The 20,022-nt window shown below is 44.9% G+C and overlaps 3 protein-coding genes across 5 annotated transcripts in view; 2 read left to right on the top strand and 1 right to left on the bottom strand.

Moving 5' to 3' along the window:
• Nucleotides 1–7,360: 7,360 nt before the first annotated feature.
• LOC106583376 (myosin regulatory light chain 2, ventricular/cardiac muscle isoform-like) lies at nt 7,361–10,109 on the top strand. Its single transcript, XM_014167504.2, has 5 exons — nt 7,361–7,430; nt 8,691–8,795; nt 9,016–9,094; nt 9,183–9,231; nt 9,496–10,109. Exons 2-5 carry the CDS (start codon nt 8,726–8,728, stop codon nt 9,598–9,600), a joined length of 303 nt encoding a protein of 100 aa, XP_014022979.2. The 5' UTR covers nt 7,361–7,430; nt 8,691–8,725; the 3' UTR covers nt 9,601–10,109.
• A 41-nt stretch (nt 10,110–10,150) lies between these two features.
• On the bottom strand, nt 10,151–19,685 carry LOC106583571 (coiled-coil domain-containing protein 63). 3 transcript variants are annotated; one of them, XM_014167929.2, is made up of 10 exons: nt 19,324–19,685; nt 17,893–18,030; nt 14,243–14,365; nt 13,633–13,814; nt 13,351–13,535; nt 12,986–13,203; nt 12,768–12,842; nt 12,390–12,582; nt 11,892–12,083; nt 10,151–11,321 (listed from the first exon to the last, which is right to left on the bottom strand). In XM_014167929.2, the coding sequence occupies exons 1-10, from the start codon at nt 19,327–19,329 to the stop codon at nt 11,176–11,178; spliced, it is 1,458 nt and encodes a 485-aa protein (XP_014023404.1). In that variant the 5' UTR covers nt 19,330–19,685; the 3' UTR covers nt 10,151–11,175. The 3 variants fall into 3 exon arrangements, with proteins under 3 accessions (XP_014023404.1, XP_014023405.1, XP_014023403.1); XM_014167930.2 differs by lacking the exon at nt 19,324–19,685 and adding an exon at nt 18,429–18,887 and having other exon boundaries at nt 10,152–11,321; XM_014167928.2 differs by lacking the exon at nt 19,324–19,685 and adding an exon at nt 18,129–18,316 and having other exon boundaries at nt 10,152–11,321.
• Nucleotides 19,017–20,022, top strand: part of LOC106583570 (paxillin) — a 51,875-nt gene continuing 50,869 nt past the window's right edge. Inside the window, exon 1 of the mRNA XM_014167924.2 lies at nt 19,017–19,244. Coding sequence (XP_014023399.1) covers nt 19,232–19,244 — 13 coding nt within the window. The 5' untranslated portion in view covers nt 19,017–19,231. The remainder of the gene's footprint in view (nt 19,245–20,022) is intronic.

The raw sequence follows: 20,022 nt of genomic DNA, 5'->3' as shown, positions 1-20,022 counted from the left end.
TTTACTGTCGTATCCTGTTGTTTTGATGTTTCTTTTTACAATTTTTTTAAAGAGGAAATTGGAGTTCCGATCAACTTACATTTGAAGTTGGAAGTTTACATACACTTAGGTCAGAGTCATTAAAACTCGTTTTTCAACCACTTCACAAATTTCTTGTTAACAAACTATAGTTTTGGCAAGTCGGTTAGGACATCTACTTTGTGCATGACACAAGTCATATTTCCAACAATTGTTTACAGAGAGATTATTTCACTTATAATTCACTGTATCACAATTCCAGTGGGACAGAAGTTTACATACACTAAGTAGACTGTGCCTTTAAACAGTTTTAGAAGCTTCTGTATGACCTCCCTACAACGCCTGGGCATGCTCCTGATGAGGTGGCGGATGGTCTCCTGAGGGATCTCCTCCCAGACCTGGACTAAAGCATCCGCCAACTCATGGACAGTCTGTGGTGCAACGTGGCGTTGGTGGATGGAGCGAGACATGATGTCCCAGATGTGCTCAAATGGATTCAGGTCTGGGGAACGGGCGGGCCAGTCCATAGCATCAATACCTTCCTCTTGCAGGAACTGCTGACACACTCCAGCCACATGAGGTCTAGCATTGTCTTGCATTAGGAGGAACCCAGGGCCAACCGTACCAGCATATGGTCTCACAAGGGGTCTGAGGATCTCATCTCGGTACCTAATGGCAGTCAGGCTACCTCTGGCGAGCACATGGAGGGCTGTGCGGCCCCCCAAAGAAATGCCACCCCACACCATGACTGACCCACCGCCAAACCGGTCATGCTGGAGGATGTTGCAGGCAGCAGAACATTCTCCACGGCATCTCCAGACTCTGTCACGTCTGTCACGTGCTCAGTGTGAACCTGCTTTCATCTGTGAAGAGCACAGGGCGCCAGTGGCGAATTTGCCAATTTTGGTGTTCTCTGGCAAATGCCAAACGTCCTGCACGGTGTTGGGCTGTAAGCACAACCCCCACCTGTGGACGTCGGGCCCTCATACCACCCTCATGGAGTCTGTTTCTTACCGTTTTTAGCAGACACATGCACATTTGTGGCCTGCTGGAGGTCATTTTGCAGGGCTCTGGCAATGCTTCTCCTGCTCCTCCTTGCACAAAGGCGGAGGTAGTGGTCCTGCTGCTGGGTTGTTGCCCTCCTACGGCCTCCTCCACATCTCCTGATGTACTGGCCTGTCTCCTGGTAGCGCTACCATGCTCTGGACACTACGCTGACAGACACAGCAAACCTTCTTGCCACAGCTCGCATTGATGTGCCATCCTGGATGAGCTGCACTACCTGAGCCACTTGTGTGGGTTGTAGACTCCGTCTCATGCTACCACTAGAGTGAAAGCACCACCAGCATTCAAAAGTGACCAAAACATCAGCCAGGAAGCATAGGAACTGAGAAGTGGTCTGTGGTCCCCACCTGCAGAACCACTCCTTTATTGGGGGTGTCTTGCTAATTGCCTATAATTTCCACCTGTTGTCTATTCCATTTGCACAACAGCATGTGAAATTTATTGTCAATCAGTGTTGCTTCCTAAGTGGACAGTTTGATTTCACAGAAGTGTGATTGACTTGGAGTTACATTGTGTTGTTTAAGTGTTCCCTTTATTTTTTTGAGCAGTGTATATATTTACATCATTTCTTCGCATATCTTTATATATATTTTTTACTAAAAACTCAACTTCAAAACACTGTCCTGCAAGCCTCACCAATTAAAAAAATAAATAAATATTATTTACCTCAAATCTGAAATACACAACAGAAGCTAGCCAGAAGTTAGCCAGTTCACTAGCTAACGTTAGAACTCAGCTAACCACGGTTGGCGGTCATCAGCTATCCCTTAGCTCGAAAGCTATCGCCAGTTTTGTACAACGTGACTCAGACCAGAGCATACCGGACCTATTTTCTCTCCATATCCCTGGATTTATACCACAATCTCTGGACATTTACACCTGGATCTTGCAGCTAGCTAGCTGCTATCCGAGTGACTATTGGCAAACGTCGGTCCCGGCGCTAACATCATTTATTCCTGAGCTAGCCAGCTGAAGAGTTCAATCAGCCACTCCTGGGCTACAATCACCTATCCGGACCCGTTTTACTGCCGATGCGTAGTCCCATCGGGCCTTCACGACTGGACTACCGACGTTATCTGCCCAAGGGAGTTAATCAACTGACCCCTCCATCGCGACGTAACCTGAACGCCCATCTGCGGCCAGCTAATCGTTAGCTGTCTTATCGGCTGCTATCTGAATAGGTCTATCGGCCAATTTTCTTGGGCCACTATAACTATTTTGCCAATTGGATTGGTCCTATCTACCACACGGAACCCCACTAATCTACCGACGGAAACGCACGAGGTGGCTAAAAACAGACCATCTTCTGCCAACTTGCTACCCATGGCCCGGCTAGCTGTCTGAATCGCCGTGACCGCAACCGACCTCACTACTCACTGGACCCTTTTGATCACTTGGCTAAGCATGCCTCTCCTTAATGTCAATATGCCTTGTCCATTGCTGTTCTGGTTAGTGTTTTTTGGCTAATTTCACTGTAGAGCCTCTAGCCCTGCTCATTATACCTTATCCAACCTCTCAGTTCCACCACCCACGCATGCGATGACATCACCAGGTTTCAATGATGTTTCTAGAGACAATATCTCTTTCATCATCACTCAGTGCCTAGGTTTACCTCCACTGTATTCACATCCTACCATACCTTTGTCTGTACATTATGCCTTGAAGCTATTTTATCGCCCCCAGAAACATGCTCCTTTTACTCTCTGTTCCGGATGTCCTAGACGACCAATTCTCATAGCTTTTAGCCGTACCCTTATCCTACTCCGCCTCTGTTCCTCTGGCGATGTAGAGGTGAATCCAGACCCTGCAGTGCCTAGCTCCACTCCTATTCCCCAGGCGCTCTCTTTTGATGACTTCTGTAACCGTAATAGCCTTGGTTTCATGCATGTTAACATTAGAAGCCTCCTCCCTAAGTTTGTTTTATTCACTGCTTTAGCACACTCTGCCAACCCGGATGTCCTAGCCGTGTCTAAATCCTGGCTTAGGAAGACCAGCAAAAACTCTGAAATCTACATCCCTAACTACAACATTTTCAGACAAGATAGAACGGCCAAAGGGGGCGGTGTTGCAATCTACTGCAGAGATAGCCTGCAGAGTTCTGTCTTACTATCCAGGTCTGTACCCAAACAATTTCTACTTTTTAAAAATCCACCTCTCTAAAAACAAGTCTCTCACCATTGCCACCTGCTATAGACCACCCCCAGCTGTGCTTTGGACACCATATGTGAACTGATTGCCCCTCATCTATCTTCAGAGCTCGTGCTGCTAGGTGACCTAAACTGGGACATGCTTAACACCCCAGCCATCCGACAATCTAAGCTTGATGCCCTCAATCTCACACAAATTATCAATGAACCTACCAGGTACCACCCCAAAGCCGTAAACACGGGCCCCCTCATAGATATCATCCTAACCAACTTGCCCTCTAAATACACCTCTGCTGTTTTCAACCAAGATCTCAACCAACCAAGCGATCACTGCCTCATTGCCTGCATCCGTAATGGGTCAGCGGTCAAACGACCTCCACTCATCATTGTCAAATGCTCCCTGAAACACTTCAGCGAGCAGGCCTTTCTAATCGACCTGGCCCGGGTATCCTGGAAGGATATTGACCTCATCCCTTCAGTAGAGGATGCCTGGTTATTTTTTTTAAATGCCTTCCTCACCATCTTAAATAAGCATGCCCCATTCAAGAAATGTAGAACCAGGAACAGATATAGCCCTTGGTTCTCTCCAGACCTGACTGCCCTTAACCAACACAAAAACATCCTGTGACGTTCTGCATTAGCATCGAACAGCCCCCGTGATATGCAACTTTTCAGGGAAGTTAGAAACCAATACACACAGGCAGTTAGAAAAGCCAAGGCTAGCTTTTTCAAGCAGAAATTTGCTTCCTGCAACACAAACTGAAAAAAGTTCTGGGACACTATAAAGTCCTTGGAGAATAAGAGCACCTCCTCCCAGCTACCCACTGCACTGAGGATAGGAAATTCTGTCACCACCGATAAATCCACTATAATTGAGAATTTCAATAAGCATTTTTCTACGGCTGGCCATGCTTTCCACCTGCCTACCCCTACTCCGGTCAACAGCACTGCACCCCCCACAGCAACTCGCCCAAGCCTTCCCCATTTCTCCTTCTCCCAAATCCAGTCAGCTGATGTTCTGAAAGAGCTGCAAAATCTGGACCCGTACAAATCAGCCGGGCTAGACAATCTGGACCCTTTCTTTCTAAAATTATCTGGCGAAATTGTTGCAACCCCTATTACTAGCCTGTTCAACCTCTCTTTCGTGTCGTCTGAGATTCCCAAAGATTGGAAAGCAGCTGCGGTCATCCCCCTCTTCAAAGGGGGGGACACTCTTGACCCATACTGCTACAGACCTATATCTATCCTACCCTGCCTTTCTAAAGTCTTCGAAAGCCAAGTCAACAAACAGATTACTGACCATTTTGAATCCCACCGCACCTTCTCCGCTATGCAATCTGGTTTCAGAGCTGGTCATGGGTGCACCTCAGCCACGCTCAAGGTCCTAAACGATATCTTAACCGCCATCGATAAGAAACAATACTGTGCTGCCGTATTCATTGACCTGGCCAAGGCTTTCGACTCTGTCAATCACCGCATCCTCATCCGCAGATTCAATGGCCTTGGTTTCTCAAATGATTGCCTCACCTGGTTCACCAACTACTTTTCCGATAGAGTTCAGTGTGTCAAATCGGAGGGCCTGTTGTCCGGGCCTTTGGCAGTCTCTATGGGGGTGCCACAGGGTTCAATTCTTGGGACGACTCTTTTCTCTGTATACATCAATGATGTCGCTCTTGCTGCTGGTGAGTCTCTGATCCACCTCTATGCAGACGACACCATTCTGTATACTTCTGGCCCCTCTTTGGACAATGTGTTAACTACCCTCCAGACGAGCTTCAATGCCATACAACTCTCCTTCCGTGGCCTCCAACTGCTCTTAAATACTAGTAAAACTAAATGCATGCTCTTCAACCGATCGCTGCCTGCACATGCCTGCCCGTCCAGCATCACTACTCTGGACGGTTCTGACTTAGAATATGTGGACAACTACAAATACCTAGGTGTCTGGTTAGACTGTAAACTCTCCTTCCAGACTCACATCAAACATCTCCAATCCAAAGATAAATCTAGAATTGGCTTCCTATTTCGCAACAAAGCATCTTTCACTCATGCTGCCAAACATACCCTGGTAAAACTGACCATCCTACCTATCCTCGACTTCGGCGATGTCATTTACAAAATAGCCTCCAATACCCTACTCAATAAATTGGATGCAGTCTATCACAGTGCCATCCGTTTTGTCACCAAAGCTCCATATACTACCCACCACTGCGACCTGTACGCTCTCGTTGGCTGGCCCTCGCTTCATACTCGTCGCCAAACCCACTGGCTCCAGGTCATCTACAAGACCCTGCTTGGTAAAGTTCCCCCTTATCTCAGCTCGCTGGTCACAATAGCAGCACCCACCTGTAGCACGCGCTCCAGCAGGTATATCTCTCTGGTCACCCCCAAAGCCAATTCCTCCTTCGGCCGCCTCTCCTTCCAGTTCTCTGCTGCCAATGATTGGAACGAACTGCAAAAATCTCTAAAACTGGAAACACTTAACTCCCTCACTAGCTTTAAGCACCAGCTGTCAGAGCAGCTCACATATTACTGCACCTGTACATAGCCATCTATAATTTAGCCCAAACAACTACCTCTTCCCCTACTGTATTTATTTATTTATTTTGCTCCTTTGCACCCCATTATTTCTATTTCTACTTTGCACTTTCTTCCACTACAAATCTACCATTCCAATGTTTCTATATTGTATTTACTTCGCCACCATGGCCTTTTTTTGCCTTTACCTCCCTTATCTCACCTCATTTGCTCACTTTGTATATAGACTTATTTTTCTACTATATTATTGACTGTATGTATGTTTTACTCCATGTGTAACTTTGTGTTGTTGTATGTGTCAAACTGCTTGCTTTATCTTGGCCAGGTCGCAATTGTAAATGAGAACTTGTTCTCAACTTGCCTACCTGGTTAAATAAAGGTGAAATAAATAAATTCAATTAAATATAGATCTGCCCCTCCCCAGACACTGTTGGGAGTTCATCCCCCTCCCGTACCATCCTTTTCACTGATTGGCACTTGAGCAGTTTCCCTTGCCAGCATGACAGGACATGACAGGACTGGTATTTGGTAACTTGTGAACTCTTTAAATATAATAAGTACATTTTAAGGTGCTGTTCTCTGTGTCACCAGGGTCATAGTTGAGTATGTGGAACCTAGCTAATGTTCTACTGCTGAGTTTGGAACGTGGAACTCTGGGTGCAAATTATTTTGAACAGCTTCCTTTCCTGGTCTCCTCTCAGTTAAAGGTGACAGCTTGAGTAAATGGAGTGCACTGTAAGTGGGTGATATGTACAGAAACATGGAAGAGAAGTGACTGGGCTTGCTCCACCATTAACCCAGCCTGCCAGACAAACTCCTCTGACAGCAGCAGGGCAAAAAATAATGGCTTAATAAGCTATCATAAGCCCACACTCCCTTTCACTTTTTAAATGATTGTTTTATTGGCCTTAGACAAACACAAATATCAATGGCAGGGCATAGGCACACATCCAACACATCCAGGAGAATAGAGGTAGCAGTAGTACCCTACTAGAGGCAGATAGCTTACTAGCTGCTAAAAACCTTTTTCACAGAGCTGAGCTGTACTGCACAGGCCTGGTTATGCATCCACCATTGTTGCTGGACATACTGGAAAGGACATTGTGAAGAAGATCCAGTACGGTTCAGGTCTGCACAATAGTGTGAAAAGTGTGTAGCCGGCTGGGTAATTGGGGCTGTGCCACTGTTAAAACCACGACGACTCAACAGCTGGTTTTTAGTTCCTCTAGTTTTGTCTACCCTCCCAATATGGGGATTGAGGCATCACCACTCACACTCGGGCAGTCAGCAGCACTTTTAAAGTAAAGTAGGAGAGCTAGGGGGATAGGCCATGCTTTCTAGGGGTAGGAATAGGAGATTAAGTATTGGGTTCCGTTAACCTTCAGCATGCAAGGGTCGTGCTATTCTAAACCACTGTTATTCCACTCTGAGAGTTGAAAATTAACCTTGGGGAAGGGGGCACAAGGGATTATTCTCTGAGTGTGTGTGTTACCTGTCAATTCCTAAATAAGGCATGGTTTATTTATATCGGCCAGTAGAATGGAGTACATGTAGGCTGCATAAGACAAGACAAATCCCTCTCCATTGTTCAGTGGCACTTTGGGAGTCCAATTGTTCTGCTCATCACACACCCATCTCCTCTCTCCTCCAGCTCCAGCCATGGTAAGTGCCTGCCCCGTGCTGTGCTGTTCCACTGTTTGATCTCTCACACTCAACTATGTCAAATAGGACAATCTATCGAGCTGTTCTTCAAGCTAATCATCAAACTAATGATATACTGTCCATCTCTCTACATTTGTCTACTCTAAGGATGCAGTGGAGTATCACATTCCCTTGCCTCTACCCCCACCCCTTTGACATAGTTGAGTGTGAGAGATCAAACAGATAAATGTTGGTAGATTGTTTGATTTGATAGAGATATTTGATGTCCGATGTCATGTTCTGCTCAGGATGAATACTGAATATGAAACTGGAAGAAATGAACGAACTGCATTGCGAAGAACAAAATTTGTCTGTCCATCTGGAGATTTCCATGAAGATATTTCAGTTTTGAAGTTTTCCTAAGTAACACTGGTGCCAGAGCCATATATTTAGAGTTAGGCCAACTTTTGGAATTTTGTTCTAATTCCAGACATTCAGTTACACAACACTGTTTAAATATTTCCCATTGTAATATTAATGAAGTGCCGGAGTTTAGTGGTAACACTGGCAACTTTGGCCCACGTTATCCCCATTCCAGAATACGGGGTTCTCCTCCCTTACTTTTCTCAATTTTTCTTTCCAACTATCTAAATAAATAGCAAATATGGGAAAGAGAGGCGGGATTAATCTATAAATCTTTGTCATAATAATCCTATCGATGCTTTCTGGAACATGGATCCCTGGACATTTTTCCTAAGCCTTTATTCTTTGCTGTATTTATGATGTTACTCCCCAGGGTTTAAGAGTGGCATCCAGGCCAGGGAATGCTTCCCATTCTATCCTCAAGCCATGGCTAATCACTGATGACAGGGCCTGAATGCCTGGCTGGGTTTGAAAGAGCGACACCGCTCATACCACACACCTGGTTAATGCCAGGGGCAGAGAGACAGGTGGACAATGGACAGAGGGACAGGTAAACCTACAGGCTAACAGATGTTGGGTTCACGCTATAGGGCCAAGCTGTGCTGGCCTAGTTATAAATCCACCATAGTTGTTGGAACTGTACTGGAAAGGACAATATGGAAAGAAAATCTCTGCAAGCAGAGTACCGGTCGGGTTGGCTCTATTGACTTTAGGGACACCTTTGCTGCACTGGGTGTGTTGAAGATCTATTCTATCATTTATCTATTTGATCAGGTAGGTCAGTGAGAACTTATTCTCATTTACAATAACGACTTGGCCTAGTGAAATAAATGGTACTGACCCATGTCCATGTAACAGGCCGTCTCAACGTGAAGCAAGAGGAGATAGATGAGATGCTGAAAGAAGCGTCGGGCCCAGTCAACTTCACCGTCTTCCTCACCATCTTTGGAGAGAAGCTAAAAGGTGAGGTGTGCAAACAAGGGATGTGTTCAGTTGTTTAAACGTCCTGCTACATTTTGCAACAGTACTGAATGTCACTTTCTCCCAAAAGTTTACAAAATTAGTTGCCTGAATCGTAATTTGACATTGTCCTTCCTTATTTCTGTATTGTAACTACTGTCTATGATATCCAAATGTCTGCCTCCCATCGACTTCTTTCTAATTAGAGGTGTTATCTATGTAGGCGCTGATCCAGAGGAAACTATCCTCAACGCATTGAAAGTATTTGATCCTGAAGGAAAAGGGGTCCTGAGGAAGGACTCGTGAGTACCATGTGTGTGTGTGTGTAAAAGGGTCTAATAGATTATAGGTTAATGTAATCCTAAACACATTGTTCTTGCTCCTCTTCAGTGTAACCGAGATGCTGATGACACAGGTGGACAGATTTTCTCCTGAAGAGGTTAGAGCCCAACCAACATACCCTAAACACACTATAAGCCATATACTGTATATATATACACACACACACACACAAGCACTGGACCCCTTGTACATACGACTATCTATCAACAGCAGACAAACCATTTTCATTAAACTCATAGCCACTCATAATCAGTAACAACACAGTTCATATATGAATATGTTGTGTGTTGCTTAGAATCTGTTGTGACGTGTATGATGTGTCAGTGATTGAGTCACTAAATCATCTTGATGGTTTTCTTAGATGGAGCAAATGTTTGCAGCCTTCCCACCAGACGTGGCAGGAAATCTAGACTACAAAATCCTTATCCACATCATCACACACGGAGAAGAGAAGGACCCGGAGTAACTAACTAACTGCTCCTTTAGCGTGTCTGTCAGTGACAGAAATAGAAGCTCTTGACTAGAGACTCTAGAGCTTCTATTTCTAAAATATAAACACCCGTCGGCTGTCATCTATCATCTCCAGGCTCCACCCATGGTCCTGTGTGCTTGCCCCGCCCACTTACATCCTCAGATCAGGTGATGTGGACCACCCTGGAATAATTCACTGGCTCCTTTGTCTGTCAGTCACACTTTCCCTCCCATGTCACCTATACCAAGAGACCCCACCACCTGCAGCCCCACAGTGGAAGAGGAGGGAAAGAACCAGAGGGAAACTCACTGGCAAAAGGCTCAAGACACTTTTAAACTAGCCACCTGTGATGCATCTGCTTGTGTTTTCCCGTCATCGACAGTGGTTAAGAAAACTACCAAGCCAGATGTGTGTAAATGGTCTGTCAGACAAATGGTTGAATCCATATTCAATAGCTATTTTACAATCTGATCACTTTTCAATAAATAACTTTTGTAGAGAGATCCTCAGTTTGTTACTTCTTGCACCTCATGACAATAAATGTTTATTTTGAAGCATCCCCTTAGACAGCATAATATATATTCAATGTCCTTTGTTTACTTGATTGACTGATGACATATTGGAACGAATGTCATCTTAAGTGATATTCTGTATCAACTCAACAAATCAAGTCTATGTATCAATGGGTGTATGCTTCCCTCAATTATTTTGCCCAAGTTGATCACATAACTGTTGCAGCCACACTGTGTTGAAAATAAGTAATATACAAAATCAATACCTTTCAATCTGTAAGGTTTCATCACTAGCAAGAGTTTACATCAGTGGTTAATGACATTAGTATGGGTTGAAAATACGTTCAAATGATCTGTTCAGTGAGGGAGAGCTTTTCTACTGGTTTATAAACTGATTCAGGGTTTTAGTTTGGTTTTGGCAGCTGAGAGCATTATGGATCCCCTAAGACTAAGAGCATGTAACCTTCTTTATTTAGAGAGGAGCAATGGGAGCCAGTGATGTAGCAGAGATGGCCATCTTCTGGCATCACACTGGCCTTCAAGGTACAGAGGGGCTTAACACTTTCCATCAAAACATGGGGTTTGGTTTGGAAAGACAAAGCCCCAGTGTTTATTTTAGTGCATGTCATGAGGTTACGGGGTAATGTTACACCGCATGATGCATCCCAAAGGCAGGGCAGACACTAAGCTGTCAGCCAGTGATCCCCGTAAAGCCTGTTGTTACTCCACTGAGGTGGTGCCTGGCCATGCTGAGAGACCTTGATGCAGAGGTGCAAAGCCCTGAGCCACCCATCATTTGTTATTTCATTGCCCAAACAAAGCATCTTTCCTGGGGTGGGGGACTAGGGATAAGGGCCTAGATGAGCTGTGTTATTTCCTCCAACAATGGGAACAAACCTGTTCAAAAGCAGTGGTGGGTGTGGGGAGCAAAGGACACGTTGAACAATGAACAGATTACTGAGACCAAGGACTAAAGCTGAATGCTGTAATGGTTTCATTGACATTAAAACAACGCAGTATGTGAGCAACATGTCTTGAGAGCGTCAGAGGCTCCTGCTCAGGCAGACTTGGGGTTGAAGCCCACCTTCTTCTTTCCTCTTAGGGGGGCGGATGGGGCCTTGGGCACCTTACCCTGCTCAGTATGCATCACCCGGGGCAGCACCCGCTCACGCAGGGTCTGGAAGTCCAGAGGCTGCTCGCTGCCTGTAAGGCACACCACACACAAAGTTAATGGGGCACAACACCGACACACTCCACTTGAAGTATTAAAGGTCACTTGTGATTAGTGTTGACTTTAAGGAAAATGTTACCCAATATTACATATATACATATTATATTATTATTTACACTGTCAACAGGTTGTTATACTGCCTTTATAATGTCTTCAGTTTATTAAAAGCTGTTTCCCAAAGGGAAACCTATTCACTACATAGTGCATCGGCCCTGGTCAAAAGTAATGCACTATACTGTATTGTTTATTTATTGAACTTTTATTTATTTAACTAGGCAAGTCAATTAAGTACAAATTCTTATTTACAATGACGGCCTAACAAGAGGTAAAAGGCCTCCTGCGGGTATGGGGGCTGGGATTAAAAATAGAAATGTAGGAGAAAACACAGCACTACATAAAGAGAGACCTAAGACAACACAGAATGGCAGCAACACAACATGACAACAACACGGTAGCAACACAACATGGCAACAGCACAACATAGTACAATATAGGGAATAGGGTACCATTTGGGGCACAGGCTCTACTGTACCAGTACTGACCCAGGCCCAGTAGTGCTTCAGTGGTGCTGTCGTCGAAGGAGGGTGCCTCTGTAGCAGAGGGGGTCACGGCAGGCAGCAGGCTGTAGCTGACCAGCAGTAGGTTCTGAGGGGGCAGCTCCATCTCCTCAGCCTCCTTGTAGCTGCACTGGGACAGGAACATCAACAGCTGGTGCATCTCCTCCTCCAGGATACCTGTGGTGATGCAGAGGACAGGACGGAATGAAGTCTGGTGAGTTCCACATGTTCCACTTTTGCTTTGCCTGTGTGAGATACTGTGCGAGTGTTACATACACTGTACTGCCAATTTGGATACACTTTATTTGATGGTACAGAAATTACCAGGTATTTATTTAGAAATGGCATAGTAAAATGGTGATAACTTGAATATCTTGTGTGTGAATTTTTCTTTGGAATCCATTAAAATCTTTGTTATTTTGAGAGCTTTAGCATTTTCAACAGGCTGCGAGAGAGTGGGATTGTCCAACAATGTCCACCTACCGATAAACTGGGTGACGTTGTCATCAGTGACCTGAGCGCTGCAGCCCAGCTTGCCAATGATAGAAGCAGGGCTACACTTCATCTTGTTAAACAGGTGGGCGATGGCCGTCTTATGCTGGTCCAAAAACTTCAGAACCACAGTGTACTGGCTCTCCAAACTATTGACCAGGCCACGACGCTGCTCCAGCTCTCTCTGAGAGGGACCAGAGACAAAATGTCAAAGTCAAAAGATGAAGGGGAACACAGATTGATATAGGGGAGAGAAACTGATTGGCATGGTCAGACAGAGAAATGCACAAGGAAGCACCAGCAGACACATTAGAGCAGGGAAAAGTTGTGCAAAGTCAAACTAAAACTTCCTAAAAATGAAAACCTTACCTCCAGTTCCTTGAGCTGGCTCTGCCACTGTTGATCATAGTGCTTGTTCTCCAGCTCAAAGCGCAGGATCTCAGTCTGTGGGGGAGATAGCAGCAGAACACGGTCATATAACCTTGTCTAGGTTCATAAGTTGTCTAGTTTTACAAGCTTACAGCACATGAACTCCCATCCTGTGTTTGTGTGTGTGCATGCGTGCGTGTATGTGTGTGGACCCTGACCCTGAGCTTGTTGATGCGGTCCTTCAGCGTGGTGCTATTGTTGTTCAGCTCGTTGATGTAGTTGAAGTAAGCAAAGCTCTTCTCCTCGTTCTCCACAAATGTCCTGCCGAGCTGACGCAGGTCGCTGTCGCCGCTCACCTCCACGAGCAGCCGGTGCACCGCCTGGTAGGTTTCCAGACTCTCTCCTCCCATTCGCTCACGCTGAGCCTGCTCGGCCCCTGCACCAATGACAATGCACTGCCATGAAGCATTGATCAAGAAGGTTGATGAAGCTCGAGAAAGGCCTCTAGCCTCTAGGCTAAACAAGAAACCCCTCAATGAACAACTGTAGGATGTATAATGTTAAGCGTGACACTAAAACGTACTTCTCTTTTTGGCCTCTTCGTCCTCGCCTATGGGGACGCTCTCCTTGGATTTTTGGACCATGAAGCTGCGGAGTTTGATCTCGTGGTCGATGACCCTCTTCAGCTCAGTCATCTCAGTGTGGCAGAGAGACGTGTCCTTCTTGCTACGCTCCCTCACAGCTAGCATACGGGCCAGGGCCTCGGACCTAGAACACAAACACAGCCCACATTTCTAAGCTGGGCAAGCGCAAGAAGAACAGACTTCTCCACACCACATACAGACATAGTGTTTGTGGCTCTGACCGCTGGTCGTAGGCAAGGACAGACTTCTCCATGAGGTCTTCCATGACATTGTGCTGGGACAGTAGCTCTCTGCTCAGACGCTGGTACATAAGGGCGAAGGAGCACCTCTGGCGCCGCAGGTGGTCAATCTCATCACGCAATGCCTGGTTGCTGCATAGCAACTTGTCAAAGCTTTTAGTGGCCTGCAAGACCACAGGATAAGAACGCTATAGAGATGATGCTCAAATCACAAAACATTGCAAACCAGTTTGAACCAAATCAATGAGGAATTTAATACATTACACTGAACATCGTCTTAGCATGGCTATGTATGCCTCGCTCTTGGCCAATCAGATTGCGTGGCCATACTGGGTACATCTTACATATATAGAATCCTTTTATGTTGGTCATAACTGATTCATAGCAAACACACAACAAGTGTGGAATGGATGTAGGTTTGTGTGATTTTGTGAGTGTTGAATGTATTGTGATGGTTGATTGATTTGTGTGTGACTGTATAAATATAAGATTGTTGAATAGATGTTGGATTCTGTGATGATGACTGCCAAACAAACGAAACCGTCAACAGTGTGACTGTAAATGTAGGGTTGTGTAGTGATGACTGCAGTACCTGGTTGACACGGTCCTCCATGATGCGGATGTGCTTCCTCTGATGAAGAGGTCTCTTCAGGCTGCGGATCCTACCACCCATCTCCTTCTTCCTCTGCAACAGCTTGGTCTGTATCTCCTTCATCTCCATGGGGAAGAGGGGATCAATAAAGTTTAATTGAGTTGAACTCTATTCATTCTATGCATTGTCCAGCCCAAGAATTAGGCCTACATGTACTTATGTTTTTAAACATCTTTGAGATTATCTGTATAATGCAAAGCGCTATATAAATAAATATCAAATCAAATTTTGTCACATGCGCCGAATACAACAGGTGTAGACCTTACAATGAAATGCTTACTCATAAGCCCTTAACCAACAATGCAGTTTTAAGAAAATTCAACAACAAAAAAATGTTTTATCAGCTATAAGAATAACAAATGATTAAAGAGCAGCAGTAAATAACAATAGCGGGGCTATATACAGGGGGTATCGGTAGAGTCAATGTGCAGGGGCACCGGTGTTGAGGTAATTGAGGTAATATGTACATGTAGGTAGAGTTATTCAAGTGACTATGCATAGATAATAAGAGAGTAGCAGCAGCATTCCGGGTGGGGGGGGGGGCAATGCAAAGAGTCTGGGTAGCCATTTGATTAGCTGTAAAGGAGTCTTATGGCTTGGGGGTAGAAGCTATTTAGGAGCCTTTTGGACCTAGACTTGGCGCTCCGCTACCGCTTGCCGTGCGGTAGCAGAGAGAACAGTCTATGATTAGGGTAGCTGGAGTCTGACAATTTTTAGGGTCTTTCTCTGACACCGCCTGGTATATAGGTCCTGGATGGCAGGAAGCTTGGCCCCAGTGATGTACTGGGCCGTACGCACTACCCTCTGTAGTGCACCTTTCAGTCGGAGGCAGAGCAGTTGCCATAACATGCAGTGATGCAACTCGTTAGGATGCTCTCGATGGTGCAGCTGTAAAATCTTTTGAGGATCTGAAGACCCATGACAAAACTTTTCAGTCTCCTGAGGGGGAATAGGTTTTGTCGTGCCCTCTTCACGACTGTCTTGGACCATGTTAGTTTGTTGGTGATGTGGACGCCAAAGAACTTGAAGTTCTCAACCTGTTTCACTACAGCCCCATTGATGAGAATGGGGGCGTGCTCGGTCCTCCTTTTCCTGTAGTCCACAATCATCTCTTTGTCTTGATCACATTGAGGGAGAGGTTGTTGTCCTTGCACCACATGGTCAGGTCTCTGACCTCCTCGCTATAGGCTGCCTCACTGTTGTCGGTGATCAGGCCTACCACTGTTGTCATCAGCAAACTTAGTGATGGTGTTGGAGCCGTGCCTGGCCGTGCAGTCATGAGTGAACAGGGAGTACAGGAGGGGACTGAGCATGCACCCCTGAGGGGCCCTCGTGTTGAGGATCAGCATGGGGGATGTGTTGTTGCCTACCCTCACCACCTGGGGGGTGGCCCGTCAGGAAGTCCAGGATCCAGTTGCAGAGGGAGGTGTTTAGTCCCAGGGTCCTTAGCATAGTGGTGAGCTTTGAGGGCACTATGGTGTTGAATGTTGAGCTGTAGTCAACGAATAGGATTCTCACATAGGTGTTCCTTTTGTCCAGGTGTGAAAGGGCAGTGTGGAGTGCAATAGAGATTGCATCATCTGTGGATCTGTTGGTGCGTTATGCAAGTTTGAGTGGGTCTATGGTTTCTGGGATAATGGTGTTGATGTGAGCCATGACCAGCCTTTCAAAGCATTTCGAGGCTACAGACGTGAGTGTCATGAGTTGGTAGTCATTTAGGCAGGTTACCTTAGTGTTCTTGGGCACAGGGACTATGGTGTTCTGCTTGAAACATGTTGGTATTACAGACACGGACAGAGAAAGGTTGAAAATGTCACTGAAGACACTTGCCAGTTGGTCAGCGCATGCTCGGAGTACACGTTCTGGTAATCCGTCTGGTCCTGCGGCCTTGTGAATGTTGACCTGTTTAAAGGTCTTACTCACATCGGCTGCGGAGAGCGTGATCACACAGTCGTCCGGAACAGCTGATGCTCTCATGCATGTTTCAGTGTTACTTGCCTCGAAGCGAGCATAGAAGATATTTAGCTTTTCTGGTAGACTTGTGTTACTAGGCAGCTCTCGGCTGTGCTTCCCTTGGAAGTCTGTAATAGTTTGCAGGCCCTGCCACATCGAGCGTCGGAGCAGGTGTAGTATGATTTGATCTTAGCGTTTCCTGTTTGATGGTTCATCGAAGGGCGTAGCAGGATTTCTTATAAGCTTCCGGGTTAAAGTCCGGCTCCTTGAAAACAGTGGCTCTACCCTTTAGCTCAGTGCGAATGTTGCCTGTAATCCATGGCTTCTGGTTGGGGTATGTACATATAGTCCCTGTGGGGACTACGTCATCAATGCACTTATTGATAAAGCCAGTGACTGATGTGGTGTACTCCTCAATGCCATCGGAAGAATCCCAGATCATATTCCAGTCTGTGCTAGCAAAACAGCCCTGTAGCTTAGCATCTGCTTCATCTGACCACTTTTTTATAGACCAAGTCACTGGTGCCTCCTGCTTGAATTTTTGCTTGTAAGCGTGAATCAGGAGGATAGAATTATGGTCAGATTTTCCAAATGGAAGGCGAGGGAGAGCTTTGCATGAGTCTCTGTGTCTGGAGTAAAGGCGGTCTAGATTTTTTCCCCCTCTGGTTGAACATTTAACATGCTGATAGAAATTAGGTAAAACTGATTTTAGTTTCCCTGAATTAAAGTCCCCGGCCACTAGGAGCGCTGCCTCTGGATGAGCGTTTTCCTGTTTGCCGATGGCCGTATACAGCTCATTGAGTGTGGTTTTAGTGCCAGCATCGGTCTGTGGTGGTATGTAGAAAGCTACAAAAAATACAGATAAAAACTCTAGGTAGATAGTGTGGTCTACAGCTTATCCTGAGATACTCTACCTCAGGCGAGAAATCCTCAAGACTTCCTTAGATATCGTGCACCAGCTGCTGTTTACATAAATGCATAGGCCCCCGCCCCGTGTCTTACCAAAGGTTGCTGTTCTGTCCTGCCAATAGAGTGTATAACCCGCCAGCTGTATGTTCTTAATGCCGTTGTTCAGCCACGACTCGGTGAAACGTAAGATATTACAGTTTTTAATGTCCCGTTGGTAGGATAAACGTGCTTTCTGTTCGTCCCATTTATTTTCCAGCGTTTGAACGTTAGCTAGCAGGACGGAAGGCATGGGCAGATTAGCCACTCGTCGCATGATCCTCACAAGGCACCCTGATCTCTTTCCGCAAAATCTGTGTTACCTTCTCCAGTGAATAATGGGGATATGGGCCTGGTCGGGTGTCTGTATTATATCCCTCCCGTCCGACTCATTGAAGAAGAACTCTTCGTCCAATTTGAGGTGAGAAATCGCAGTTCTGATGTCCAGAAGCTCTTTTCAGTCATAAGAGAAGGTAGCAGCAACATGTACAAAACAAGTTACGAACAATACGAAAAAACAAACAAAATAGCATGGTTGGTTAAGAGCCGATAAGATGGCAGGCCTTCCCCTCGGCGCCATATTACTATTATTATTATTATTATTATTATTCACAAGTCAATACTTTGCCATTTTAGCAACAGTCAGTTAGCCAGTCATTTAGCAACAGTCATTCTAATTGGCCATACCATACCTTGGTGTCCAGACTGGCAAGGTGTTCCTTCTGTTTTCGGATGGCAACCAGGTAACTGTCATTATCCACAAGGAGTCGCTGGTGTTGCTCATGAAGGTTGTCAGTCTTTTTCGGATTTTTGGGGGGCATTATTTTGGCCTGTGTGACATTATTGGAAAATGCATCAAATGGTTATGCAGTCAGATTCAAAGGACATACCTCGTTCTTGATTTTACTTGGTCAAGAATTACCCTTACAAAAAAGATTGCAGTCAGAGTGCAGTATAACAACAGCATGCTGCAAATACGGCATCCAAAAGAAAACGTTTTTTTTTTTACTGCAGTAGTTTTGCGGTGTAACTGCAGTTAAGAGTGCAGTATAACTGCAGTAATTCTGCAATTACTGCGTCCAAAATACCACAGTGGTCGGCAGTTACTAGTTTCAAAACTGCAATCTTTTTTTGTAAGGGTACTAGTAGACACATGCGCAAATCAATTATTCGTTTCAGATAGGCCTACCAGGCTACAACAAATACTTTTCCAGATAGCACTACTTACCAGTTTCGGCCTAGGCAGTGTAGTCTTCGATATCTTAGTTGGTGAATTATTATTTTTAAACTTATCTCGCGGATGATTGGTATTTCACCAATGTCTCCACAGTTTTTTAAATTATATTGACAAGGCTAATGATACGTTGACTTTATAAAATATAAAGAAATAAAAATTAATTATGTTGATCTCACTTGCTATTGTGGATATATGGAGTAACGTGATTTTTAGAACATTTTCGAATTCTTAAATCGTTCCATGATGATCACCTCTGACGCAATGCCAATTGTTCAATCATAGGTTGGAAGGAATGGTGAAACAAGATCGGGTACCTGTACATGGACTAGATGCAACTACAATTGATTTCAGTTTATAGATAGGGGTTATACATATCCAATTAAGAGACATTGGTTGTGTAAATTGGAATTGTGTACGTGCCATTTAGCTTGCCAAATAAAGACCTCAAAACAAATGGTGGGTCTTCCATTTCACTGAAAAACAAATCCCACCTTGTTGATTTAATCTAAACATACCTAGTTGGCCCACTGCCGCTAGATGGCAGCCTATAGCTAAAAGTCCTACTGGTAAATTTGGAGGCTCCAGGTGGGGGTGAGCTGCTTGTCCCCATGACTGCATTTTATTGTTGAGTGTAGCAGGGAAGCAGCTAACTGAAAACTTCTGTACTGCATTCAGATTACTGGAATTTCTATATAGAAGCAACAGTGTAGGTAGAGCAACCGACAATCGAATCAAAGGACAACCGGCCCGGTTCGTTCGTTCATAGTGTAGAGCCGACTCCTTCTGCTACCACCATGGATGATTTAGGTAAGTTCCCGTGGTGTTATTTCTTAGCTAACAGTAGAGCGTTGGAATTGTTCCCACTCTTTTGGTACTACCAAATTACCTGCATAGCACTTGTTCCTCAGCGCTCAACATCAGGTATGCTAACTATAGTACATGACCACAAATGTCGTTAGCGTAACAGAGCCAGTTATTATCCAGTTAGCCTACTACACAGCGTGGGAATCGGCAGGTTGGAGGCCGTGGTTCTGAAAACGGGATCTTTGCCTTGGCGTCAGGAAGGAGCTAATTCGTGATTATTGTTGAATCAGTTGCTAGCCAATACGCATGGATACTTTGCAATCCTCCCACATTTGTTTTCAATAACACATGTGTTCTGTGTTAGCAATGTGTGCACAGGCAGGGATTCAATCGATGCCGCCTCTCCCAGATCTGTTGACTTGAACTCAACTTTTTAATTAGCTGATTCTTGGCATATTGCCAATTTTGTTTCGAATTTTGTCTCTATGCCTTTTTGCCGCGTACATTGCTGATGGAAAATGCTACTAAATTCATGCATGCACACTTATGGAGCGATTTCACTGCCAACAAACTATTTGAATTAAATGTTTTTGAATTTGTATTTAGATATTGCATTTGAATGTACTGTAATATTTTAGAATTTGTAATGCACAAATTGAATCATTGAATTCATAAGTTGAACTTGTATTTCATGATTTCAAACTGAATTGAATGAATATTTAATTCAGCTTTAAAATTAAATTTAAATACTGATATTCAATATTTGTCTATTCATTTTCAA

This window comes from Salmo salar, chromosome ssa22, assembly GCF_905237065.1.
Source record: "Salmo salar chromosome ssa22, Ssal_v3.1, whole genome shotgun sequence".
In the NCBI taxonomy this organism is placed as follows: Eukaryota; Metazoa; Chordata; class Actinopteri; order Salmoniformes; family Salmonidae; genus Salmo; species Salmo salar.
The sequence above is the reverse complement of the archived record's forward strand: the minus strand, read 5'-3'. Positions and strand labels throughout refer to the sequence as shown.